We start from the raw sequence: 24,838 nt of genomic DNA, 5'->3' as shown, positions 1-24,838 counted from the left end.
GGTGTGCGTCGAAAACCGGCGGATGGATTCCCTGATTGGGTAATCTGCCGCCCGCCAGCCCTGATGTCGCCACGAGTTCCTTTCCCTCATAAAGGATTACCCCTTTGTTCCGAGTCAAGTTACATGTCTAACAGTAGCAAAAGTTCGCATTTCCTCAAGATTACATCACGGCTCAAATGTCTCAATCAACCAGTCGGACTGAAAGCCATGCATTTGCCGGGGTTCTTCTCGACTTTGACGGAACAATCATCGATTCAACAGAAGGTAAGGGTCTCCATCCCTGGGTATGTTGATGAAGGCTGACAATGTCTCCTAGCAATTGTCGAGAATTGGAAGCGGTAGAGTCCCACCTATCACAACAATGCTCCATTGCTGCATGCTAAACTCTTGTAGAGTCGCCGCCGAGCTGGGAGTGGACTATCGCGAGATCCTCCGCGCCTCCCACGGGAGACGAAGCATTGACGTCCTGCGAGAGCTGGACCCCACAAAGGCCAATTGGGATTGTATGTCCAGCCACTCTCTACAACAACCCTAACACTCATATTATGAATGCACATCCAGACGTTAGCGCCATGGAAGCCAAAATCCCGCAACTATCTTCCAAGCCTGCTATCGAGATCGCGGGCGCCCGACGATTACTAGAGAAACTCACGAGACACTCCATTCCCCACGCTATCGTGACCTCAGGAAGCAAGGCCTTACTCGATGGCTGGTTGACCATTCTCCAACTCCCGCGGGCAATGACGGCCACAACAGCCGAAGATGTCTCGGCAGGCAAGCCGGATCCCGAGGGGTATCGCATGGCGAAGGAACGTTTGCTTCAGCATCGAGCTGATGAAGGCGAGGTTCTGGTGATGGAAGATGCCCCCGCAGGAGTCTTAGCTGGCAAGGCAGCCGGATGCAAGGTTCTAGCTGTGACGACTACACATACCGTGGAGCAGTTGAAAGAAGCTGGTGCAGATTGGGTTGTTCTAGATCATCGCTTTGTGGGGTTTGAGACTTCAACTTCGCCGGGTGATGTGTGTCTGACATTTCATGATCTTCTTTGACCGTGCATATACAAATATCGCGTTTGTCTGGGCTCTATAAAGGGAATAATGTTGTTCACCGCAGCGGATTATGTTTCATCGAAGGGAAATTGCCCTGAAATGAGTATTGATGTGATTCTTACTATGGTAACTGGGGTATCATGTATTAATTGCGCCAAAAGCATGCGCACCTGGGATGCTCAACTTCCTGTGGATGAAGCCAATTCTGGACTTCATTACATGTAGGGAGGAGGTAGGATGCTATCAGCTGAGACTGATATTCTTGCAAGACGTCGTTGTAGTCTATTGTTTGAGTCAAACATCCCGTATCGCCCCATCCTCTGTTTGGCTGCATCCGCACATCTACTGGCGAAGGACATCTCGTGGAAGCCAGCGAATTACTGGCTGACAGTGCTTCATTCAGATCTCCAGCAGGGATTAATATATCCGTCTCATGCTTGCCATACATTGAGAAATGATGTTTCTGGCACAGAGGGCCGAAGTCCTTAACTGACTGACATCGGTCCTCTGCATGTACATGGCAATTGGAATAGAGACGCAGATCTAAGAGTTTCATCAGTCACTGACTTCTCGTCCAGCGCTTTGCTTCAGCTTACCGACAATATGTGCCCGTCTGCGTTGATTACTCTGATAATAGAAAGTACCATGTGGGTAATATCAAAATGAGATGACTGGACAGCCTGAGCACAGTCCTGGGTCGATGCAGACAAAGACATCAAGAGCGAGATCTCGTATCTGTTATCGTTATCGAACGTGGAGACGTCAATATCCTTTGCAGAGGTGAGCCATCTGGAGCAGACGACTCGCGAGCGATTGACTCGTCTCAAGAGTCTCCCGTCGTAGAATGAAATCGGCGCAAAGCCAGTGTTTCAACTACCTCAATGCCTATGCTCCCAAACTGAGGCCCGTCGACTAGGGGCACGAGGTAGAGATGTGGACTTATATGTGACTCAAATGGAACCCGTTTATCTGTCAGACTGAGAAGATATCGAATCTTCCCAGGCCGCTCGTCTTCAAAAGACTATGAGTCATCAAAGTCAGCATCCATTGCCGGATATCTGGAAGGGCAACGACAGCATACCAGCCGCGAGGAAGCCAGCTCCCAGTCTCTCCACGGCAGATTGCGGTATATATTGATTGTTTCGCGATATCTGAGATTATTTGCGAGTCTTCTGGTAAGGCGGCCAACTAATATGTAATCCACTGAATAGGCTTACACATGGACCGTCTCTTGCATATGGCCCCCAGGTCCAGAGAGACATTCAGGGGAATCTCATATTCTCCAGGCCCATAAATCAAAGCCTGAAGCATGGGTGCTTGTGCCAACCGCCAACTGCCACGATGTAGTAGATTCGGCGGACGAAATATATATCATAAATTTCCACCACTGGGATTTTACTAACCGCGGACAAATGCTCTACTAGGATTGTATCCGCCTTAGTAGAGTACTTTCACTCTCCCTCTCAGAACGCTTCATGGGTACCGATGGCCCGATTGATGTAGTCTGTCTGGAAGAGGGAAAGCGCCAGGGCTGCCCACCAAGGCGGGTTTCTCCCAATGCGGTAATCCGACCGCCAAAGAGCCAGTTCTTGATCAGGTAATCGTTCCGCCACGGCCCGATTCCTTCTCTGGACTGGCCGATGTTATGAGCTCGACGGGGACTTCTCTGCCTCTGACTTCTCTTCAGTCGACCAACTACTACGAGTCAATGGAATCGAAAATGGGGATAGGGATTTTACCTTACTCAAGAAACTGATCCCATTCGTTCATTCCTCATCATCATTTTTCCTGGGACTCTCGACCCCCGATCTCATTCACCATCTCGGTTTCCCGCCACCCAAACTGCAATGGAGCTCACGTGGCTGGCCGACTCTCCACAGACCCGCTGTCGGAAGAGAGCATTAAGGGCCTGCGATCGCTGTCAGCGGAGTAAGGTTGGTTCTCTGTCTGATCTGGACGGCGCAAGGGTAGAAAACACTAACAGTGTATTAGAAACGCTGTCATCATGTTGACATGCAGCAGAATCCCAGTCGTGTGCGGCGACGTCAACCTGCAGGAGATTCCAAGGAAACTCGTCCCAGAGCATCCTCGACTCACATCCCGACGAGCACTATTGTGCCCGGCCGATTTGTTGGAGAAATGAACCCTGAAGTAGTCATTCGAGAGAGGCTGGTGGTGGGTCCTAGTTCGACTTCACTACGCGACCGCGTGGGGCTCTGGATCCCATTCTCGGCCATGGAAAATGGCCGTGCATTGCTGGAAGAAGCTGCCAATGCCGACTATATACCCTCAATGCACCAACAAATACCTCAGGCTCCCGACGTGTATACGGCCCAGGTGTTCGAAGGCTTGGTGCGTCGGCGCTGCGAGTCTGCACTTCAAGCGTCGAAGCCACTGCCCGCAGCCACCCGCGCTCCTTTATTTGCCATTTACTTTTCGCAGGTTCATCCGGTCCTGCCTATTATTGAGGAGGACTTGGCGGTGGCATCTCCATTTCTGGAGCGGGCCATTTGCCTCGTCGCCGCCAAGTCTAGAGCCGCCGCCCCCCATCTTTATCTGTCCGAGAGCAGTGCCTTGTCCTCGCCTCGCGGCTTCTGCACTGCACTCTACAATGGCTTGAAAGATGCAATCCTCGAGGGATTGGAGCGAGATCGTTTGACGCGGATCCGAGTGCTCGCCTTGATAGCCTTGCATTGTGAAGACTCGGAAGGGTCTGAGACTGCATCCATGCATTTGTCGCAAGCAATTCACCAAGCGCACACAATCGGTTTGCATCTCAAGCAACCGGGCGGAGGTGACCAGGCTCGATCTCGCTTGTTCTGGTGCCTATGGACTCTTGATAAGCTTCTGGCGTCGATGTTCGGCCGGCCGGCCTTGATTCTCGATCAAGATATCAGTATCGAAAGACCCTCCACCGCATCGAACCCAGTCAATACGCCGAAAACTGCGTTTGAGATATGGTTCTTTATTTCGGAGCTACTTTCGGACGCCATCCGACTCTACAGACCCCGTAACGAGAGTCCCGTGGAGCCAGGAATCCTCACTAGCTTTGAAGATATTGTCGGGTCTAATATCGAAAAGCTGGATTTCACCACCCTAGGTCTGTCTTCCATGACCACGTTTGAGTCAGTGTGTCTCTTGAATGTAATGATCTGACGCGCTTTCAGCATTCCTGGAACTCTATTACCACGCAGTCGCAATTGTATTTCATAAAACCTTAGAGCACGCGACTCCCAATCAACAGAACCTCGCACGCAATCAACGAAGTCTAGCAGCAATCCGTGCCCAATCGATTATCTCCCGCGAATGCACGCAAGAGCTGCCACCGCTGCCCATTATTTCATACGCACTATCGCTGTCCATGAGCGTCTCCTACCGACAATATCGGTCAAGCAAGCTCATCACGCACCGAAAACGAGCCGTGGCCGACATCGAAGCCTGCTGTGCACTGCTCGAGCATCTGAGTGCTTCGTGGTACTCTGCAGAATCAATGGCTCGCCTGGGGCGAAAGGCACTGCAGCAGATCCACGAAAGTGACCCCAGCCTCTGCGAGGATACACATGGAGCGTCTGTTTTGCAATCTCCACAGCTCGCTCGAAACAAACGCCCCGGGGTCATCGCTGCTCGCGACGCAGTTGGCGATCACCCTGGTCCGATGGACTCGGGTTATGCACCCGTCGCCCCCGAGCCAGTGGAGTGTGGCACCCAGGAACTACACGATTGGGAGATTGGGAACATGGCTGATTTGGACATTTTGTTTGATGATTTTCTGGATCTATCGCTACCAACCAATCTCTGAATAAGCCATATCTCGACAGCCAGTCTCAGATGCGACAGACATACTCATAAGAGGATCTTGGATCGTTCATCGACTCCTGGGTCGCGTATGCCTCGATGTTGTCATCGGACCTGACGTCGCACTTGAATCTCTGCACGATGTGCTCGCCGTCCGTCTTCTGATTCAAATCTCCATTGTACTTGAACCCTATGCACCAGGTGCCCGACGCACGGGAGGGCTGCGTGCCATTGTGGTCTGAGAATGCAAACACAAACTCTGAGTCGCTGGTGCCTGTGGCCGTCCAGAATCGGCCCGGGAGGGTTGTATCGTCATCGTCGATAGGGAGGTATATTGGTCCCAACTCGCTGCTGCATCGCCCAGTGCTGGTTGAAATGACTGCTTGTTCAATCCTTGCCGTCCAATCTGGTGACGAAATGCTAGAGTAAGTCTCTTGGCTGATCTCTTTCGACTGGAGAGGAGTTGTTCGGGGAAACGTTCTGCTCCACCTCCTATTTGGAGGACCCCTGCAGGGGCTGTTGGTACCCGGGGTAATCTAAGGCTTTCCGCGTACATTGATTACATGCTGGGGTCGCTTCGTCACATTTGAGCCGCTATAGATCCTTGATCAGCATCAAGTTCGAGGGAGTGTCAAGAATCAACCACCCGCTGCTTGCATCGTAGACAGCCACCTAGGGCGGACGCAAACTAGTTCACATACACTGATCATATAACCCCTCGGCAGTAAGAGCGCCTTACTGCGGGTTTTTACCCTACGGCGGGATGATGGTAGGGTTGACATGGGAGGCGTAGTAGCAATTCCTGAGCGGTGAGGGGAGTTGCAATGAAAGTGATGTTCTCAAGTCGCAGGCTTGTGAAGCAAGGAGGCTTGAAGATTTGCTTATCCGTGACAATGGGCAGATGTGCTTCTCCTTCCCCGCATTTCGGTCCCGCATCAAGGGGAGAGACAACGGATTAAGGACAATGCATCCGATGTGATGCCTGAGGCAGAAATCAAACTGAGAGGCAAGCAGCAGATACGCTGACAATCTCTCACAGACTGTGCACCCTAGGAGGACCTGAAGATATCATACACTACCCTGTCTCGCACAAAATGCTTCTATGGAACCACGATGACGCATAGTGAGCACTGCTCTTCTCTGCATTTGACATCCAGAGTTCCGCCGGAGACTCGTTTAGCTCGGCCACTAAAATACAAGACAATTTTCTGATACTCTACTCGATATTGCAAAGACGCTTACCTTGAATGACTATGATTAGAGGGATGGATCATACATCGACGTGCCAGAACCCAATGATGCCGATGCAAGCAAGGTGACTGGCCCGCACTATATATCTCTTTTCAGACGTCAAGACCCATCTTGACAGTATAAGTCCGCATTCAAACTGGTGACAATTCACGACGCCTACTATCCCAAATCATGATGATGGCTGTTTAATGCTCGCTAAGTGGCTTCAATCGCTATGGCCTCTACGCCTGGCTTCTGCGTTTTATACACAATTGCCCAGCTAGCCCAGAGTCTCATTTGGACCAAACATTACACGACCGCGATAGATCATGTCTACAGAGATGAAAGACACTGCCCAGTCGGCCAATTTGGGTGCTAGTATGGAAAGCAGAGTTGGGGAGGTGCGTGAACTCAAGGTAAGCGGCCTCTGGCTCACTGACAGGTATATGGGGAAAGGTGGCCGTAGCTGTCCATCACTGATCGATGTGTAGAAGCCCTTTTCCGGTTTCACAATCCTGTCTGTAACCATTGTTCTGATGGCAACGTGGGAAGCGTATTCCAGGTGGTTCCTCCTTCCATCGTGAAGCTCTACAATCTGGCGAACTGGCGACCATATCTTCACAGCACCACGATGTCGGTTCTCGTCAGTGGTGGGGCTGTGTCTCTCGTCTATGGGTCCCTATGTTTGTTAATTGAGGCAGGCTTCTGACTGCTTGCACAGGGGCAGTCCGTAGCGCCATTGCAACAGCAGCATTTTTGGGCGAGATGGTGTCTATGTCAGTTATCCTTCTTCGGTTTTGAGCGCACCAGGCTCACCTATTCATCTCCAGATATCCTACCGCCGGCAGTCAGAACCATTTCACGGCCACCTTTGCGCCTTTACCAGCCGGTAATTGCGTTGAATATCAACGATGCGTCATTGATTTTAGGGGTTGTGCTGCTGCTGAGTGGGGGTTTTTGGATCTGGGGCGGTCGGAAGGAATATCGAGGGCCTGTACGGTAACCGGTGATACACACATACACACATACAATACGTACGGTACTTCCACATCCTTTCGGCTGCCTGTTTCTGCTTCTTTTACACTTCCTCTCCCTCTCTCTCTCTCTCTCTCTCTCTCTCTCTCTCTCTCTCTCTCTGTCTCTGTCTCTCTCTTTCTCTCCTTCTCTCTTTCTTCTTCTTCTCATTTAACATCTACTCATATCAGCTTTGACACCTCCCTATGGCGCAACTCCCCCCCGTGTTTCGTCGACTGCGCCGACCGCTACGACGAGGGCCGCTACCGCGACTACTAGCGACCCTCACCGCAACGATAGTAAGTGCCGCGGTGGTGTTATATGTTGTGCTGGCGTACCCGCTGGCCTCCGATCCGCGGCTGGTGCCCGCCCCTTTGCAGCGCGCCCGCCATATCCTGCTAGTGACTGCCCACCCCGACGACGAGACCCTCTTCTTCAGCCCAACCATCCTCTACCACCGCCAACACCCCGAGGTCACTCGCGCCTTGCTCGCCCTCTCTTCAGGCAACTACAACGGGCTGGGCGATGTCCGCCAGGACGAGATCCACCGCAGCTGCGACCGCCTAGGCATCGCGCGCGAGCGGTGCATTGTCCTCGACCGTGGCGAGCTGCAGGACAACCCCAAGGCCTGGTGGGACGAGGACCTCATCCGTGAACAAGTGGCGCAGTACGTGCAGCAATGGCAGATCGACCTGCTGTACACCTTCGACGACGGCGGGGTGTCCGGCCATATCAACCACCGGGCTGTGAGCGCCGGGGTGAGGTGAGCGAGCGGCCTTTTTCCCCCTACGCAATAGCGAACCGAAGACCGGACAGGACCACCACTAAATGGCCCCGCAGAAAATTCATCCACACCACCCCCAATGCGCCTCCCGTCTACATGCTGCAGAGCACCTTCCTGCTGCGCAAATATGCCTCGCTGATCGATCTGCCCCGCACGGCCCTCCCCTTTGCCGGGCGCATCCTGCGCGCCCTCATGCTCAGCCCCCAGCAGGACCCGAGTCTCGCGCAGTCCGACCGCTACGAGGAGGCGGCGCTGCTGGTCAGCTCGTGGGAGACCTACCGTGTCGCGCGGGCGGCATTTGCGCAGCACGCGAGTCAATACTCGTGGGACCGGGTGTTGTATCTCGTGGTGAGCCGGTATATGTGGTACAACAACCTCGTGCGCATGCGATAGCGGGTGATGGGCGGGGGCTTTACGGTTGACGCCGCTGTAGACGGATCGAAGCAGAAATTCTAATGTATTCAAATCGAATCGACACTATACAAAGTTCAAACCCCCAACTAAATGTTCATGAGAAGGAGAAAATGAGAAATGAGAAATGAGAATGCCATCAAATGAAGGATCTACACCATTTTGCCCTCCGACTTGGACGCCTCGGTACGGCTCATCTCCCCCCGGCGCGAGACACGTCGGCCGCGCACGACGCAGAAGCCGACTGCCCCGATGAAGGACCCCAGGAAGACCACGATGACGAGGAAGGCCAGCCGTTGGTCGCAGCGCGCAAAGAACTTGATCCACTGTGCGTCCCGCCCGTGCCACGAGGAAGACCCCAGGTGCTGGAAGAGCGGAGTGTTCACGAATCCGTTGAGCATGTGCAGGGTCGGCCGGTCGGGAGGGCCGGCCAGGACACGGAGGCTGGCGCGGTGGGATTGCAGGGTGAAGATGGTTCTGTCGCCGGGTTAGCATAGGCAACGACGAGGGAGCCCGCGCGCAACGTACGAGGCATAATGGCAGCCGGTGCTGAACATGATTGTGATGTAAGGGAGCAGCGACCAGCGGCGGTTGAACCGAGGCAGGTTGTCCACTAACTCGCGGACATAGGAGTTGTTCGGCGCCGCCAGCATCATGCCGATGGAGATGCCCACTGGGTGCGCGGCGGGTGCCACGAAGTCGAACTCCCGCAGCGGCTCGAGCGAGCGGCGACAGGCGAGGTCCATGTCCAGAATGGCTCCTACGCAGCATGTCTGGTTAGCGAGGCCTCATCCCAGCAAGCACATCCATTGCGCATACCTCCGTATGTGTGCAGCACCATGTACCGCAGCGCATCCACCCGTTGCACCAGGGCCGGATAGCTCTGCCACATGGCCAGCAGATCCGGATAGTGGCTCTGCACGAACGCCGTCGCGTTCTCGTCCTGCCAGAGAAACGTCTCCCAGCCGGGGTGATGTTCCAGGCACTGGGCGCGCGCCGTCAGCCATTCCGCCCGCGGCGCATTGGGGCCCAAGTGGACGTGATGGAGACGGGTCGGAACCCGGGCGGTTTCGTTGCTGGCGGTACGGTTGTCGGCGTAGGCAGCGAAAGTGAGGTCGAAGCCATCGCGCTGGGCCGTGAGCACCGACTCCGCGGCGGTGGTCTTCCAGACGAAGGGCAAGCGGAGGAGGAGGTAAAGTTCGTGCAGGGGGAAGAGCAGGCCGGCGACGGTGACGACGGCCACCGCCGCTAGAAGCAGCCGGACTCGCAGAGATACCATCATCGCGGTGTGAATAGCAATCTTCAATTGATCCAAAGCAGAACCACACGAACAAAAAAAAAAATAAAAAAACAAAGCTGGGTAAGTCGAGTTAACCCCAGTAGATCCAACCAAGACACGACAGGACCAGAGTCAGTTTTGAGCCGCGTGGTCAGCAGTTTGGAGATGGAGACAGGAGGCAACAGGGGAACAAGATCCCCTCCGCCTGTCATGACCCGGGAGGCTCATTTCCAGGGTGCAGGACTGGGTATTCACTAAGTTACGATGCAGGTTCCAGTTTCAGGGTGTCAAAAGCCAAAAATCGCGATGATGGTTGCCTAAACTCACGCTTGTACGACCTTTTCCCCATTCCAGGATGTCTAGACGGATCCTTTCCACCGATTGGATGTCAGCGGATGAGATGGCCGCCTGGCTAGACTCAAACCAGGCATTCTGTGAGTTTCCCTCTGGGTGGGGAGGTTATTCCTTCTGCTGACTTGATGGCGAGGGCCACACGAGGCTATTCGGGGTCCCGCGGGTTACGATCGGAACGGGTCTGAGCGATGTCTCGTACTATCCACTTCTCCGGTGGGGGCCAAACTGTGCTTGTATGAGATTTACCATTGCTGGAGATTACTTGCAAGGACAAGTAGAGACAAGCAGAGACAAGCAATGGCTTGGCCGGTGCGGTGAATTACCGTGAAGAAGGAAAGAGGGAAAATGTGTGGGCTGTCACTCGCTAGTTCTGCAACCAAGCTTTTAGTCTTGCGGGCGGCTACGGCTAGTCGATAGGGCTGAAATATTAGGGAGGATAGTATGTTATACTTAGTATTAGTACCAGGTTCTCTAGTAGTAATTAATCCCTGATGGACCTTCGGAAACCCCCCGGTGTTGCCACAGCCTTTCCTTACAGCCACGTCCCTCAGTTTTCATTCATTCTGATTGGCTCTCTCGGGCTCTTACAGGGTCTCACTGGGTCTTACTGGATCTCGTCTAAACTTTCCCCTTCATCAAAGCCTCAATGGTTAGTTGCTCCCCAGTGTCTCACTCCTCCAGCATCCATCCGCAACGAGGGCAATGCTAAGCCTCTGTTTGGTCCGCACTCAAATTGCTAGAACACACCATTGATCCTTTCAGGGGGAATGGCGTTGGGAGCCGGGTTATTCGGCGCAAGATGGTTGCGATCAGTCACTTTCGACACCACTCTAGGCCCTGATTCCTGCATAGCACCCAACACTAAAAAAAGGCTGCATGATTCGTGGCGGCAGTGGATGCGGCCCCGACAATCTCCTCCCCCCCCCCCCCCCTCCCCCCCCCAGGCAGACATATTTCATTCACCCAAACGCATCTGGCCGGTGACGATTCAGCCCCCAGATTCACGTCCCCCGTCCCTGTCTCCGTGCTCAATTGATCGCTGCCTACGGGGGGTGTTTTGTGTCACTGATGGAACCACTAAAACACACCCCTCGGTTTACAGCCGAGCCAGAAAAATGATATGGTCGGTGAGAATTGTGTATGAGGCCGTTGTTTCCACTTCGCTCCCTCATCAACTCACTCACCCACCCACACACAAAAACCCACCTGTCAGAGTCCGTACGCGGTGCAGTGGTCGCAACGCAATGGTCCCCCCTCGTCTGCGCCGTCTGGCCATCTTCGCCCTGCTCGGAGCGGTGCTGATGGTGTGGACGCTCTTCCGACGCGAAGAGTGGGATCACGAATCACTCGGGGGGCTGGAGAGTCAATATCCGCTCCTCTATCAACATGTCCACATGCAGACTGGCGAGGGAGGAGGTAGGCTCCCTTCAGCAAGCATTCAACTGTCCCATGAACCTGACTGATCCACTGCTAGCGTGGTATATCCCGGCCAACTGGACCACTCCCACCCACAAGCCGCCGCGCAATATTGTCGAAGCGGCCGAGTGGGCGCTGCAGGCTACCAACGCCTCCGACCACTACCTCCCCTTCTCGACCATCCCCATGATCGTGCATCAGACCTGGAAAACCACGCGCATCGACACCTGGCCCCAACTGCTCCGCCACAGCGCCGAGCGCTGGCTGCAGGCCGCCACCGAGGGGCCGATGGCGTATTTCCTGTGGACGGACGAGGGGATGGCGCAGTTGGTGCACCGGTTCGAGCCCGGGCTGGCGATGCAGTTCGCCGGGCTGGCGAGCAACGTCGAGCGGTCGGATGTCTTTCGGATTGTGGTCTCCAAGTGGATTGGCGGGGTGGTACGTTTGCTGCCCATTCGATCGGTGAGTAACAGAATGCTAACGGCCCCTTCAGTACGGCGACATCGACACGGAGCCGCTCCGGCCGCCGACCCAGTGGATCAGCGCAACGGACCTCCTCCCCTGGACCGACACGCAGACTGGGACCTCCTACCCCGCCACCGCCCCGGTGCAGGCCATCGTCGGGCTGGAGGCCGACTGCCGCGAGGACACCGATACCTACTGGCGCATGGGCTACTCGCAGCCCGTGCAGCTGACGCAATGGGCCTTTGCCTGGGCCCCCGGCCATCCCATCCTGCAGACCTTCCTCGACCGGCTGACGACCACCCTGCAGACCATCGCCGACCGCTACGGCGGCTCGCTGCAGTCGCGCGCCGCCCGGCAGGAGCTCCTGGCGCTGGATCCGCTGACGCTGACCGGGCCGGCGGCGTTTACGGAGGCGGTGCGCAGCCGACTGGCGGAGACGACGGGGTTGCGGTGGCAGGCGCTGTCGGGGCTGGAGGATGGCGGGCGAAGCAAGGTGGTGGACGATGTCTTGGTTCTCCCGATCACGGGCTTCAGGTATGTCGCGTCCCCGGTGGGCTTGGATGGCATACTGACGTAGTTCTAGTCCGGGACGAGGGGCGTATGGCAACATGGGCTCGAAGCCGGTCACGGATGCCTCGGCGCGACTCCGACATCTGGCGCAGGGCTCGTGGCGGGCGTTCGACTGGACGGTGGAGTATGGCAAGTTCTGTCGCACGATGCTGGGCAGGTGTCGCGACTGGTCGAAGGTGCCGGTGCCGAGTGCTGCGATTGCGTAGGGCATGGATTTCTCCGGGTTTACATGGGACCGACAGCCGTGGGTCGAGTACTGGTTACCGGCGGGGTGGCATCGCGGTTGTACCTTACAACTAAATTAGATTATGGAGTCCTTTCCCCAATGTTTCAATTCCTACAGTACTACTGCCTGCGAAAGTAGAGGTCCAGTCACTATAGGTCACGCTACAGGAACAGGAATCTCCTCCCAGCCTTCCTCCCCCGGCCCCCTCTTCTCGCGAATAACCTGCATCCCGCGCCGCTCCCCAAAGCCATCGGCGCAGAAGCCATCATTGTCCGCGAGACGCTCGACCTCCTGCCACTGGCCTCCATTCGGATGATGCGCATCCGCCACCCAGAGGGTCTCGCGCACCCGGTCCCCCTTCACCTGCGTCCGGCGGGGATTGAAGCGCGGCAACCCCGCCAGCCAACTCAACCCCCCATGCAGCAGGGCATACAATCGCTCCACACGCCGCGTCACCCCCAACCACCGAAACGTCCGCTCCGTATACGCCGTCCGGACATACGGATTCATATACACCCCCACCCCATCCCCCTCCGGTGCCCCATCCAGCCCCACGGCCGAATCGACCAAATCCGCATGCACAATACAGCACTCCGACCCATCGAAAAACAAATCCCCATCCGCGCGAAATCGGACCGGATTGTCCGCGCGTTGGAAGAAACTCGCATTAAAGGCCACCATCCCGCCCCAGCAACTCCGGACCCGGACGGCATCCGTCTGAGCCACCACATCCTGCCGACTCACCCCGTCCCCCGCGGTGGTGAACCACGGGTAGAACTGCAGTCCGATCCCGTAACCCTGCAGGTCGCGCGTGGCGTAGGTATCGTAGAATTTGAACGGGTTGATGAAGTCCACGGCGCAGGCGGCACGGTAGCGGGCGAGGCCCGTGGGGTCGGTGTGGGTGGAGAAGAGGAGGTGGATGGCCTCGTGCGGGGAGAAGATGACATCGTTGAGGTAGAAAATCCGGTCGTAGGGCGGTGCATCGGGGGTGTCGAGGGGTGCGAGGGCGCGGTTGCGCAGTTCCGACAAGTAGGTGGTGCGCTTGATGCGCTGGCCCCCGCCGGGGATGGGGATGGTGGGGAAGGTGGTGAGGTCCGGGGGTGGGTCGGCGCGGAGGGTGTGGTTGCAGGGGAGGCGCTGCGCGAGGGTATCCAGGGCAGCGGCGCCGGTAGAGCCGCTGGAGGACTCGTAGATGCTCAGGTAGACGTGGTCGGGCCCGAGGAGGTCGATGAGCTGCAGGAGGGCCTCCCCCCAGCGGCCGCGGGCGAGGGTGCCGGCGGGGTCATAGAGGATGGCGGCGATGAAGACGCGTTCCTGGCGGGGGTTGGCGCGGCCGGGCTGGGCGGAGTGGGTGGCGAGGTGGGCGAGGGTTTGGTAGTGAGGGGGGAGGTGGGTGTAGGAGGGGAAGAAGATGGCAGTGATAATGATCACAGTGGTGAGGCAAATCAGCGCGAGACGGAGGAGCTGGCGGAGGGCGGACCAGCGCGGAGAGGAAAAGCGACGTCGTCGGCGGGGGGAATTGGTGGTGTATCGGGTGTATCGGGTCAGGGTGCGCCAGAAGGGCTGCCAGGGTCGGTTGCTGGGGAGGACGAGACCAGCTTCTTCTTCCCAGTCCGATACAGAGACGAACGAGTCGGTGGAGGTCCGGTTGGGGAGGTCGTGGTAGGCGGGGGGTGAGGGGATTTGGGATGGCATGATAGGGACTGTGTATGTGAGTATGAGTGTGAGTGTGAGTGTGAGTGTGGATGAATCAATGCATGATAAATTGAGTTGTCTTGACTGTAGTTAGTGTCTCTCTGTCTTACCACTTTGTAACTACTCCATACAGAACACTCACTTCCTCCTGATGATCCGCAGTGCGTGCGCATACGCCGTCTAGGCAGCCGTCAAACCATCAGGGCTCAGATGAAACACTCGGAACATTCCGACAGGTGACCGGCAGCAGGGGATGAACAGAAATGCGAAAAACGTGGAACCACAACACCTCATCTCACCATCGTCCGGCCACCAAACACAAACGTGGGTAAATCTGGCCCTCTTATTCCTGGGGCTGCTTTCCTCTGGCCACCAGGCTCAGCAGGATCTACCGCATTGCCTACGGTATTTTTACGTGGGGGGGCGAATACACGACTCCACCCGGGGCCAGCGAACCCCTTCGCACCGGGCAGATGTACGGGGAGCAACTGTCCCCCGGGCGAGTCACCCAACCCTATCCCATCGTGAAGGTTCACGGACAGGCCTAGACAGGCACCAACTGGCGGAACAAGCCAGACGGTCAGCCAGGCTGGGCTGCCTACTTCCTGGCCCAGGGCTACGAATGCTACCTGCTCGACCAGCCCTTCCGCGGTCGCAGTCCGCGCCAGTCCTGGAATGGCGAGGTGGACGCGTACTCGACCGAGCATTTGCAGCGATACTTCACGGCCCCGGGGCGATATGCGCTGTGGCCCCAGGCCAAGCGGCACACGCAATGGCCGGGGTCGGGGGTGATCCACGACCCCATCTTTGACGCCTATTTCGCCAGCACGGTACCCTTTGTCAACGATAGCGTCATCCAGGAGACCGCCATGCAAAAAGCCGGTGTCGCACTGCTCGATCACATCGGGACCTCCGTGATTCTCCTGGCGCATTCGCAGGGCGGCATCATGGGCTGGCTGCTCGCCGATCAACGGCCGGAGCTGGTGCGTATGATGGTTTTCCTGGGACCGGGAGGGCCACCGTTTCGCGATGTCGCCTTTGGCAATGGAAGTGCTCGTGCGTATGGCTTGACGAATATTCCGATCGCCTATTCTCCGGCGGTGGTTGAACTCGCCGTCGACTTGGTGACGACCACTATCCCTGCCAACCAGCCAGATGGGGTGGCCTGTCTGATCCAAGCAGACACTCCGCCCCCGCGACAGCTAGCAAATTTGTCCAAATTACCCGTGATGCTGGTCACCTCGGAGGCGTCGTATCATGCGCAGGTACGACGGGTGCACGGTGAGCTTTCTGCGCCAAGCGGGGGTGGACACGGAGCATGTGCGGTTGGCGGACGTAGAGATGCGTGGTAACGGCCATATGATGTTTCTGGGTGCCAATAGCGATAGCATTGCCGCGCTGATTCAAAAGAAGATCGAAATGATAGCTGAGGCGGAGACGTCTTAGCTGGCACGTGGATGGATTTCAGAATGCCTTGGAACATCTTGATGCCTGCATGCCTGCATGCCTTAGTGCCTTGCAACCTGGGGAAATGGCACCAACTGCTCCCCGCACCGCAAGTCATCGAGGCCTTGAAACCATCGAGATTATCTTTGACCACCCAGTCAGATACAAGGCGTAGCTGTGAGTTTGAAAAAGACACAAAACAACAAAAACATACAACAGAAGGGATTCGCTGGTGGTCACCCACCCAACTACTAACCTCCCGGCGTGTGGCTTGAGTACGGCTGAGCGGACGGGAAGCCCTATTTTCCACACCCTGTGGTCGTATGTGCTAGTTTTTGCTTCAGAGTCAAAGATAAGCGAAATTTTGGCTTGCCTAGTACCATGAGTGTGGTGTTCACCAACGATTTCCATGCTAGAAATCATTGGATTCTACATATACTGCCAATACCTTTATCGCTTCCGTCATCGCCGCCCATCGCTGGCTGGAATCCATCCAGGCTATGTACATGGCAGGATGCTTGGTCGGTCCACTGATTGCCCCGGCGGTAGCATCGGCTGGGGCCACGACCCAGTGGAATCGGTTCTAGTTGGCGCCACTGGGCCTGGGGGTCATGAATCTGGTGTTTGTCCTAACCGTGTTCCAGGCCAGCTCACAAACAAACTTTCCACAGATGAGGAGGCACGAACGGAGAGTCCTGAGGGTGAGCAGCGCGCGTCCCAAGGCTCCCCAGGCTCTCGTCGAGATCAAGAACACCCCTCCCGTTCCCACGGTGTGGCTGATGAGTTTATACTTTCTCTTCTTTCTTGGGGCAGCTAGGTCGCCTTCAGTGTCCCCAATATCATTGTTGAGGCAGTTACCAAATGCATCTTAGACTTCTTTCCGGGACCTTTCTTTGCTGCAGTGAGTACTTGCTTCACTCTGGACTTCATTGGCCTACTGCAGAGTCTAACAGTGATCCATCATTTAGGGTATTTCAGTCGCCTCAAAGATATTGACAGCAGAGGTCCGAAGCTCAGCCATCGGTGTTTTTTTTATCGCACAATAATTGTTTCAACGATGATCGACTAACCGCTGGATAAGCATCTCTCCCTTTCCAGTTATGACAGGAATCTCCTCTACGCACACGGGAGTCAAGGTCCTGCAGCCCACTCTCGTGGCTCTGCTCTGTGCTAGGGCGATCAGTTGGCTCCTTTTTCCAAGCCTCTCAAGCCACGCGAGTGAGATCTTACCAGAAGGCCTCAACTCAATGTAGATGGCGGCTATTCTTAGCGCAGAGATAGATCAATGACCTGCATCCTAGGCCGGTACACTTGGAAGCCGCTCCCACCCCACACGATGGCCATGGTCCACTGCTATCGACTAGGTGAGGTTGACGTTTTCGGAACTGTTTTCGGTCAATCTCACCTTGGATTCCCTGGCGCGGGTGCGGTGGGGGTCTAGGCTCCTGCTGAACGAGGCACTGTGAACCATACAGGACTCCTTCAAGTTTTGACGCTCTCAATCTGTTCTCAGTCTATTTTCGTCGATCCCAACTTATGATCTATCCCCTCAATGACACGGAGCAGTCCGCTATCCATTGTCGCCGCATTCGATGTATCTATTTGTGGTCGGCAACACCTTTGACTTCCTTTGCTAGGGTTAAGGTAAAATCGATAATGGGCAGCAACCGACAATGATTGTCATACTTAGGCTTTATCATTTCTCGCATACCCACCAATGCTCCAGTTCCCCAGGGCTGAGGCCGATGTCCACAGCGCACCATCTTATCGTTATTCGGTGAGCGCCACGCATGCAGACCCACTATGATCGCAATGTGATCTATACAATCTCGGTCAGGCCGTTCGTTGGCTTCCGGCCAATGCAGGAATTGAATCTTCCGCGTGCGGATCTCCGGATCTCCCCCACTTTCAGAATTCCACCCGCCTTCCGCCTCGCACCGATTGGACGATCCGCCATCCAAGCTTCATGACGTGACGATTTGACTTCGATCCACTAACACGTTCTTACTATCACGCACTCGTGTCGAGTGTCAGAAAAAAACTCTGAATGAGCGTTTGAAAGTGACTGCATTCGGAGTAGCGAGTCTGGAATCATGACGAATTCCCATATGATAGTGTGTTGGTCGCTCACATGTGAGCGATTGAATGCAGACGGTACAGTCGTGCACGACCGGACTAAGTTCTAGTCCACGAGTGGCACAAGTCAGTCTGTATCCCAGATCATACTAGATCGGAGATCCCGCGATAGTTCCCAGACTGTTCGACCACGGTAATGCCTAGGGTGGCCCTGTGTAGACTCACGGCCTATCGACTAGCGGGTTGTTCCATCCCCAGGAAATGTGGATAGGGGTGACCAGTTCAAACTGCCGCATAATGTCAGTATCGATTGCCAGAAAGCGAATGAACCTTTCATTGTTCGCGAGGGATCTCAGCTCACAGTCGTGCATCTCATTCTGACGTCGCCTCAACTGCTTCAAGATCCGTGGGAAGCCAGATTATAAATATAGATCGCAGTTCTAGAATCCGATTGTTCGATATAACTTAGTTTCGATAACTCAATACCTTTATACTATCCTCGTACTTGACAAGTTCGTTCAGATTTGCGCATTGAATTTCTCTATCAAAGCTAGCCATTACCACAATTGTTACAGACCTTAATTGCTTCATCGGGGGCGATCACCCGCTTAATAGTTTTTCATCCTGTTGGACATAAAACTTCATGTAATCATCAAAACATGGCCACCTCTTTCCAACCGAACGTTCACTACACCTTCGGCTCTCCCCTATCCTCCACCGCACTCTTTGGAACAAGAAGAGCATCAGATATCCTCGAGCAAGAGGGGTACAGCACTGTAATGCAGACCTCTACCTCGCGAAGAGCTTCCCGGACCCTGAGCGGAGGAGGCAGCTCCACGCTGGCCGATGTCGTGAGTTCACTGACGCGGCGCAGCAGCGACGCTGTGAGCTCCACCCAGATCACCGATGCAGACTATGCCACCCTCCTGGAATGGATCCGCGCGGAGCGGATGCGCAAGCTTCCTCCGGAGGGCAGCAGCTATGACAAGGCCCTGGTTTGGGCTGCATTGTTTGTCGAGCGGCTGCACTCCTTTGATACTGCCCTGCAGCAATTTGCCGGGGATAGCCACATGGCGGCTCAGCTCGCCTATGTGCACTGTGCGAGTTTACTTGAGGTATGCCGCGCTGAGAATTGATACCAACAACATGAGCAGACGACTCACAGATATTGCTTCCAGCTGGCGGAGGAGAACGCCCCTGCGCTGATGGATCTGTTCGGGTTCTTCTACCGCTCCTCCATGGGTCTGGGGAACCTGTTGGATCGCACGGAACTGTTCTCGGTGTCTCAGGATATCAAGGACCAACTGATCCTGGCTTTGGCCGATCTGGTCACTCTGGTCGTCGGCGTTGCCAGACATTTTCATCGGTCCCTGAACACCTCCGAGTCAGTCTCGATTGATATCTACAGCACCTTTCCCGGACCGATTGACAGCTTCAAGGCCCGCTGTGAGCATGTCTCGGAGCTGATGTGGAGACACCAACTAATCCGCGAGGGGATGAATGGGGATAAAGGTGAGCAGGATCCCCCCAGTCCTGTTCCAATTGACTCTTCTCGTGACTGATACGCTCGGACAATGCAGTCACCGAGATCAGAACCATCAAGGAATGGCTGCAGCCGGAAGATCCCGTGCTGATCAACGTGGCGGAGACCACGGCTCACTTTGCACAAGAGCGCGAGGAGTCAACCTGCCTGTGGATGAGCCCGTACTTGACACGCTTCCTCAAGAGCGATCAGAAAGTCCTGGCCGTGCATGGAAAGCCAGGATCCGGCAAGACCATCCTGGCCACCGTGATCCACGACCATCTCCAGCATTCCGTGGGAGGCACCGTCTACAAATCGATCTTCGTCCCTATCAGTTAAGTCTGGGTGCATCGAACCCGCAGCATCACAACTAACCACCACCACAGATAGCCGGATTCCCGCCAACACCACCCCCCGCGCAGTCGCCAAAATGGTCTTGTCGCAGCTGTTCGACAAGCGCATTGGTAATGTGCGCTTGTACCAGATTCTCTCCGACACCTTCACCCGCAGTCAGTCGACACTGGAGGAAGACGCCTACGATGACCTGCTCTGGGCGGCGGTGCGGAACGCCCTCAAGAGCAGCCTCCAAGGCGCCAAGGAACTCGTCCTGGTGGTGGATGGCATGGACGAAGCCAGTTGCGGCGAAGCCAGTCTCCGGAAGCGACTGACCGAAGCTGCTGTACCGGCAGACCGAGTCAAGTTGATTGTTCTCGGCTCCCAGCAGCAGTCCTCCACGGCCTTGCAGACCGCAGTGCATGTCAGCCCGGAGCTTGTGTTTGACGACATCACTGCTGTTGTACGAAAGATCCTGCACCCCAACCGTTCCTTTACATCCCAGTCGGAAGACGAGCAAGAAATCATGGTCACGCGCATTGCAGAGGCCGCCAGGGGCTCGTTCTTGTGGGCGAAGCTGGCCGCCAAACGCATCCGCGAGGAGGGCGCCTCCAACGCACAAGCGCTTTCCAAGGCCATCACCACGGTCGCCAACACTGGAAAGACCCTCACTGATCTGGTCTCGCATGCGATGCATGCAAAGGTCAGCGAGGATGCATTGAAGGTGCTCTCCTGGCTGTCTACGGCCGCGCGTCCTCTGACGCAGAAGGAATTGTCGGCGCTTGGCTCAATCCACCTGGACAGAGGCACAATCACCGATAAAGAACTCGACAGCCACCATCTCCTCAAGCCAGTTGCGTCCCTGGTTTTCATCCAAAGCAATCTGGTCTACCTGCGCCACGGGCAGATCCGTTCCGCCATTCTGGACGTGCTGGCCAAAGACAAATTGCTGCCAGCCGTCAAGAACCGGAACAGCGATCTCGCTCAACGATTACTCGTGTACACCAAGGAGGTGGTTACCAGTGACCATGAGCCATCGCTGGACCCCCTGGACGACTCTGCCAGCCAGGAGCTGCTGGTCAAATATCCGCTGCTCGACTTTGCCCTGCGCTACTGGATCACACATGTCAAGATCGCCTTCGGCTGTGCCACCGACCAGGAAATCGCCACCGCTGCGAAAGAGCTGCGCAGTAGTATTCCGACAACTCCAACAGTCCCACTGCTGGAGATGACTGTGTGGGACAACAAATCGACCCCGTCTCTGCGTCTTCTCCATGGCATCCAGACACGTGTGTGGCGACAGGCCCTGGGCCCTAACCACCCTACGACCTTGCAGACCGTCCTGTGCCAGGCTCTCTTCTACCGGCGGATCCACGAGATTCCCTCCGCCCATATCAGCAAGATCTTCTACGAGGCGGCGAAGATGAGCCAGACCGTGCTCTCCACGCGACACCTGATCACCATGCAGATGATCAAGTTCTATCTGGAAGTCACCGCCGACCAAGTCACCGACTCCAAGACGACGATCATGACGCAGCGCACGGAAATGCTGCAGCGTCTCATCGAATGCTACAAGATCCATTACGGGGCGTCGAGCAGCATGGTGACCTCGACCATGAGGCTGCTGTCCGAGCATTACACCTCGATGGGAGAAGAAACCAAGGCGAAAGAGATAACCACCTGGCTGCAGGAAGCCAGCACAGAAAGCGCGCCGCAAGCGACCGGCCCTCGACAGACAGACGACTCGCTCTTGGTGCATCTCCACGGGCGCAAGGATACGATGGAGACGCGGACGATCTTCTCGTTGGATGAGCTGGAACAGGATGACCTGGTCACCCGCGCATTCGACTTCAAGTCTCTGCAGGCCAAGGCTGAGAGGCTCGTGGCCGAGAAGGACATCAAGACGGCCGAGCGGACTTGGATCGAGCTGTGGCAGCAAACCAGCAAGGAATACCGACTGAATTCCTCCACTGAATGGGAGTTGCGGAACATGGACGCCGTGCTCGGCTACGCCAAGTTCCTCAAGTCTCAGCACCGGGAGAATGAAGCAGCATCGATCCTGTCCGGATTCTGGGAGGGCTATGGCCAAAGCACGTCGAGCTCGGAGGCGGTTGCTTCGAAATTCCTCGAAGTTGCCAAAGTCATGAAGTCGGTTGGACTCTCCGTGCTCGCTCTGAGCGTCTTCAAGCATTGCGCGCAAAGTACCCACGGTCATAGCGGCGTCCATCAGGAAGTCCAGCAACATATCAATACCACCTCCCGCGAGGTGATGAAGATGGCGACCTCGACAAGCTCCACGATCACCGAATCGAGTCTCAAGGAGATGGTGTTCAGCGCTTCGACTACTGACCAGGTCTCGATGACTGCGACCAATACGTTGCTGGAACTGTATCTGTCGCAGCATCGATGGCAGGACGCCACCAAGGCCATCAAGCAGGTCCTACGGACCATGTGGCCGGCATTTTTCGCCCCCTCGGCCGACGAGGCCGTGCTCCCCGCCAGCAATCTGGAGTCTTGTGTCGAGCTGGCGGAACGTCTAGCCAACTGCTATCGCTTTCGGCGGCGCATCGGGAAAGAGGAAGATGTTCGCCTGCGTTTGTATCACGCAGTGCGCCGCGGTCGACCGGCGGGAGACAAGTTGCTGGACCGCGTCACCACGGGGCTCCTCCGTCTGTACGAGCGCATGGTGCAAACTGAGAAGCTGATCACGATCCACCAGAACATTCTGAGCGACTGCAAGAAGAGATACGGACCCCAGCATCCAACCGTGGTCAAACAGCTTTGGAAACTGGCGGAGTTGACTCGTCCGCGTCCCATTGCCGTGGATTACTACCGACAGATAGTCCACATCCTCAACAAGGACACCGAGCAGTGCCATCCGGACGCCTTTGAGCCCTTGCTTATTGTTGTGACCGATTTGCTCAACCAAGCACGTTACGCCGAAGCTTTGCAGCCGTGTCGTGTACTGTTCGGCACTCTGCAGAAGCCTCAAATCAGTCCGAAGCTGCAGGAGCCGAGCTTCGCTCAGACCCTGTACGAACGCTATATTCACTGCTTGCGCATGGTGCAGAGCGACGTCGCGGTCATCCACGATGTGACAGCCCAGTACCGCAAGGCATGTATCAGCCTCTTCGGCACGAGTGCCTCTGTGACCATCCACGCCACCAAGACCCTGGCCAACATCTGCCAGGAGTCCAAGCGGTACGAGAGCGAAGCGATCACTCTGTACGAAGAGTTATTGCAGACTCGATCCAGCGCGGTCGAAATCGATTATGAAGATATTCGTGCCACACTCAATGCGATCTACGAGGAGCAGAACATGCTCGTGCATACATCCAAGACCGCGTCGATGAGCACCGAAGAAGTGAAGCGGGTGATCTCCATCCGCACCCAGCGTCTGGCCTCTCTACGCTCGACCCACGGATGGGCCCATGAAGAGTCGCTGGGACACTTATCAGAGATCGTGACGCTGTATACCAAGCAGGGAGATCTCCAGGCGGCTGCGACTCTGTTGCGCAATGCCACCGCCCAGGTTCTCGCCACGGAGTCGTCTTCCATCCAGCTGACGGCAGCCGCGAAGACCATCGCGGCCGGTTATATCACCGCGGGCCAGGTCGACCGTGCGCGAGAGCTGACCCACGAGCTGTACCGACAGATCGTGGCCAAAGACACCGCCAATGTCGGTGCAGTCGGATTCGACCTGACCGCCAGTCCCCGCCAGAGCCTCTCGTTCCTTGCCGAATTGGAGTACCGTCTGCGCCAACGCGAGGACGCCTCCCTCACCCTCAACGAGGTCTACTCGGCACTCACCACCGAGTACATGTACTTCGAGCAGTTCCGCACCGAGATCGGCTCGAAGAGCAGCAGCGTAATGACTGTGATGCCATCCGCAGCTCGTCTCCACGGCTTCCTGTGCGCCAAGGGCCGTCATGAAGACGCCGCACGGCTGGCCGAGCAGGTCACCAACTACTTCCTTGCCACTGAAGGGGCGACTACTCAGGCCACTGCGAGCCAGGCCCGGATCTTCATCGACACCCTGCTGGAGTACTTCCCCTCGCACACCTCCCCGCACTTCATCCGCTCCGTGGCGATTGCCAGCTACGACCGGGTGACGCAGCTGCTGGCGACGGCGGACTACCACTCGGCCTGCGGGCTCGCCCTGACGGCCTTCCAGTACATCCGGGCGCATCAGGGCTACGCATCCCCCTCGGTGCTCAAGACGGTCTTCAAGCTCGGGCTGGTCATTGCCGGCCGGGACGTCGAAGCGCGACCCGCCGCCGCCTCCCGGAAGGAGATGCTCGAGGTCTCGGCCAGCATCCTCAAGGAGACGCTCGACTACCTCAAGCAGCAGAAGGTCGACCTCACCCAGCTCGACCTCGTCCACCTGAACACCCTCATCTGCGTCCTGGACGAACAGCACGACTACGCGACCCTGGCCTGGATCCTCACTGCCCTCTGGAACCACCGTGACACGCACATCTCGACCGCGCCGCAGTACGCATACACCCTCGCGCTGGGCCGCATGCTGGTCATCACGCGCTACCTGACAGGCGACTCCCTCGCCGCCATCCGCCTGGCCGAAGATATCGTCTACAACTGCGCTCGCGTGCACGGTCCGCGCCACCCCAGCACCGTCGAGATGACCGTCCTCCTCTCGCAGATGTACACCAGCGTCGCCCAGGGCTACCAAACCCACCAGGACCGCCGCGAGCTCGCCTACCGATACTACAAGAAAGCGGCCTCGCTGCACGAGAACGCCCTGCGGGTCTTCATCGACCCGACCTCCGTCTCCGCCACGGAAATGGAAGCCAGCGCCGCCGCCTCGGGCCTCTCCGAGTCTGCGTCCGGCGCCTCCAGCCCCGGCGGGACGGTGGAGGACGAGGGCAAGCACGTGCGCCAGCATCTGCATCTGCTGAAGCTGGCGGTGGAGCGGCTGGGCGACTGGCCGAAGGAGTATGCGGAGTACGAGCGGCTGAATGCGGATCTGTTCCGGACGTTTGCCGCGGATCTGAAGGATGTGGAGGGGGTGGAGAAGTGGAATCTGAAGCGCTTTGGGTCGGGGAGGGCGGAGGCGAGCGATGATTTGATCTCGCCGGGGATCAATCAGGTGGTGGGGAGTCATGAGCGGTTGGCTATTGCTGTTTAGGCTGCTGGATCTACAAAAATTGTTGTG

The 24,838-nt window shown here is 56.4% G+C and overlaps 9 protein-coding genes across 9 annotated transcripts; 6 read left to right on the top strand and 3 right to left on the bottom strand.

The window, feature by feature from the left end:
- The first annotated feature begins 114 nt into the window (after nucleotides 1-114).
- Nucleotides 115-1,091, top strand: BP01DRAFT_346054 (HAD family hydrolase). Its single transcript, XM_025573621.1, has 4 exons — nucleotides 115-264; nucleotides 317-338; nucleotides 394-503; nucleotides 562-1,091. The coding sequence occupies exons 1-4, from the start codon at nucleotides 177-179 to the stop codon at nucleotides 1,047-1,049; spliced, it is 708 nt and encodes a 235-aa protein (XP_025428895.1). The 5' UTR covers nucleotides 115-176; the 3' UTR covers nucleotides 1,050-1,091.
- A 1,805-nt stretch (nucleotides 1,092-2,896) lies between these two features.
- On the top strand, nucleotides 2,897-4,848 carry BP01DRAFT_302191 (transcription factor domain-containing protein; the record flags this gene model as incomplete). The annotated part of the gene is made up of 3 exons (XM_025572061.1): nucleotides 2,897-2,983; nucleotides 3,042-4,149; nucleotides 4,217-4,848. 3 exons carry the CDS (start codon nucleotides 2,897-2,899, stop codon nucleotides 4,846-4,848), a joined length of 1,827 nt encoding a protein of 608 aa, XP_025428894.1.
- Nucleotides 4,813-5,699, bottom strand: BP01DRAFT_393929 (uncharacterized protein). Its single transcript, XM_025578281.1, has 3 exons — nucleotides 5,546-5,699; nucleotides 5,399-5,438; nucleotides 4,813-5,250 (listed from the first exon to the last, which is right to left on the bottom strand). The coding sequence occupies exons 1-3, from the start codon at nucleotides 5,624-5,626 to the stop codon at nucleotides 4,874-4,876; spliced, it is 498 nt and encodes a 165-aa protein (XP_025428893.1). The 5' UTR covers nucleotides 5,627-5,699; the 3' UTR covers nucleotides 4,813-4,873.
- A 1,507-nt stretch (nucleotides 5,700-7,206) lies between these two features.
- BP01DRAFT_359135 (PIG-L family deacetylase) lies at nucleotides 7,207-8,760 on the top strand. The gene is made up of 2 exons (XM_025575599.1): nucleotides 7,207-7,849; nucleotides 7,927-8,760. The coding sequence occupies exons 1-2, from the start codon at nucleotides 7,295-7,297 to the stop codon at nucleotides 8,263-8,265; spliced, it is 894 nt and encodes a 297-aa protein (XP_025428892.1). The 5' UTR covers nucleotides 7,207-7,294; the 3' UTR covers nucleotides 8,266-8,760.
- BP01DRAFT_272235 (glycosyltransferase family 32 protein) lies at nucleotides 8,502-9,562 on the bottom strand (the record flags this gene model as incomplete). The annotated part of the gene is made up of 3 exons (XM_025571398.1): nucleotides 8,502-8,760; nucleotides 8,812-9,043; nucleotides 9,103-9,562. Coding segments are annotated over 3 exons (951 nt in total), but the record flags the coding sequence as incomplete, so codon positions are not given.
- A 1,598-nt stretch (nucleotides 9,563-11,160) lies between these two features.
- och3 (glycosyltransferase family 32 protein) lies at nucleotides 11,161-12,573 on the top strand (the record flags this gene model as incomplete). The annotated part of the gene is made up of 4 exons (XM_025572069.1): nucleotides 11,161-11,332; nucleotides 11,391-11,770; nucleotides 11,826-12,331; nucleotides 12,381-12,573. 4 exons carry the CDS (start codon nucleotides 11,161-11,163, stop codon nucleotides 12,571-12,573), a joined length of 1,251 nt encoding a protein of 416 aa, XP_025428890.1.
- A 112-nt stretch (nucleotides 12,574-12,685) lies between these two features.
- On the bottom strand, nucleotides 12,686-14,567 carry BP01DRAFT_359130 (glycosyltransferase family 69 protein). Its single transcript, XM_025575598.1, has 2 exons — nucleotides 14,399-14,567; nucleotides 12,686-14,296 (listed from the first exon to the last, which is right to left on the bottom strand). Exon 2 carries the CDS (start codon nucleotides 14,286-14,288, stop codon nucleotides 12,750-12,752), a length of 1,539 nt encoding a protein of 512 aa, XP_025428889.1. The 5' UTR covers nucleotides 14,289-14,296; nucleotides 14,399-14,567; the 3' UTR covers nucleotides 12,686-12,749.
- Nucleotides 14,542-15,938, top strand: BP01DRAFT_393924 (alpha/beta-hydrolase; the record flags this gene model as incomplete). Its single annotated transcript, XM_025578280.1, has 3 exons — nucleotides 14,542-14,763; nucleotides 14,837-15,569; nucleotides 15,628-15,938. The coding sequence occupies 3 exons, from the start codon at nucleotides 14,542-14,544 to the stop codon at nucleotides 15,732-15,734; spliced, it is 1,062 nt and encodes a 353-aa protein (XP_025428888.1). The 3' UTR covers nucleotides 15,735-15,938.
- Nucleotides 15,939-18,469: 2,531 nt separating this feature from the next.
- Nucleotides 18,470-24,811, top strand: BP01DRAFT_425312 (NACHT domain protein; the record flags this gene model as incomplete). The annotated part of the gene is made up of 4 exons (XM_025579741.1): nucleotides 18,470-18,925; nucleotides 18,965-19,322; nucleotides 19,391-19,666; nucleotides 19,719-24,811. The coding sequence occupies 4 exons, from the start codon at nucleotides 18,470-18,472 to the stop codon at nucleotides 24,809-24,811; spliced, it is 6,183 nt and encodes a 2,060-aa protein (XP_025428887.1).
- Between the last annotated feature and the right edge of the window lie 27 nt (nucleotides 24,812-24,838).

The sequence above is a fragment of the Aspergillus saccharolyticus genome, assembly GCF_003184585.1.
Source record: "Aspergillus saccharolyticus JOP 1030-1 unplaced genomic scaffold BP01scaffold_31, whole genome shotgun sequence".
Classification (NCBI taxonomy): Eukaryota; Fungi; Ascomycota; class Eurotiomycetes; order Eurotiales; family Aspergillaceae; genus Aspergillus; species Aspergillus saccharolyticus.
Note: the sequence above shows the minus strand (reverse complement) of the source record. Positions and strands in the feature narration are given on the sequence as shown.

What these genes read in the sequence shown, in the direction of transcription:
- BP01DRAFT_346054 (XM_025573621.1), top strand. Translation starts at nt 177, where the DNA reads ATGTCTCAATCAACCAGTCGGACTGAAAGCCATGCATTTGCCGGGGTT. An exon ending in AATCATCGATTCAACAGAAG is followed by an intron (nt 265 to 316) that starts GTAAGGGTCTCC and finishes AATGTCTCCTAG; the next exon opens with CAATTGTCGAGAATTGGAAG. An exon ending in ATTGTCGAGAATTGGAAGCG is followed by an intron (nt 339 to 393) that starts GTAGAGTCCCAC and finishes AAACTCTTGTAG; the next exon opens with AGTCGCCGCCGAGCTGGGAG.
- BP01DRAFT_393929 (XM_025578281.1), bottom strand. Translation starts at nt 5,626, where the DNA reads ATGTCAACCCTACCATCATCCCGCCGTAGGGTAAAAACCCGCAGTAAG. An exon ending in CGAGGGGTTATATGATCAGT is followed by an intron (nt 5,439 to 5,545) that starts GTATGTGAACTA and finishes AAGGATCTATAG; the next exon opens with CGGCTCAAATGTGACGAAGC. An exon ending in GACCCCAGCATGTAATCAAT is followed by an intron (nt 5,251 to 5,398) that starts GTACGCGGAAAG and finishes TTTCGTCACCAG; the next exon opens with ATTGGACGGCAAGGATTGAA.
- BP01DRAFT_359135 (XM_025575599.1), top strand. Translation starts at nt 7,295, where the DNA reads ATGGCGCAACTCCCCCCCGTGTTTCGTCGACTGCGCCGACCGCTACGA. An exon ending in GGGCTGTGAGCGCCGGGGTG is followed by an intron (nt 7,850 to 7,926) that starts AGGTGAGCGAGC and finishes AAATGGCCCCGC; the next exon opens with AGAAAATTCATCCACACCAC.
- BP01DRAFT_359130 (XM_025575598.1), bottom strand. Translation starts at nt 14,288, where the DNA reads ATGCCATCCCAAATCCCCTCACCCCCCGCCTACCACGACCTCCCCAAC.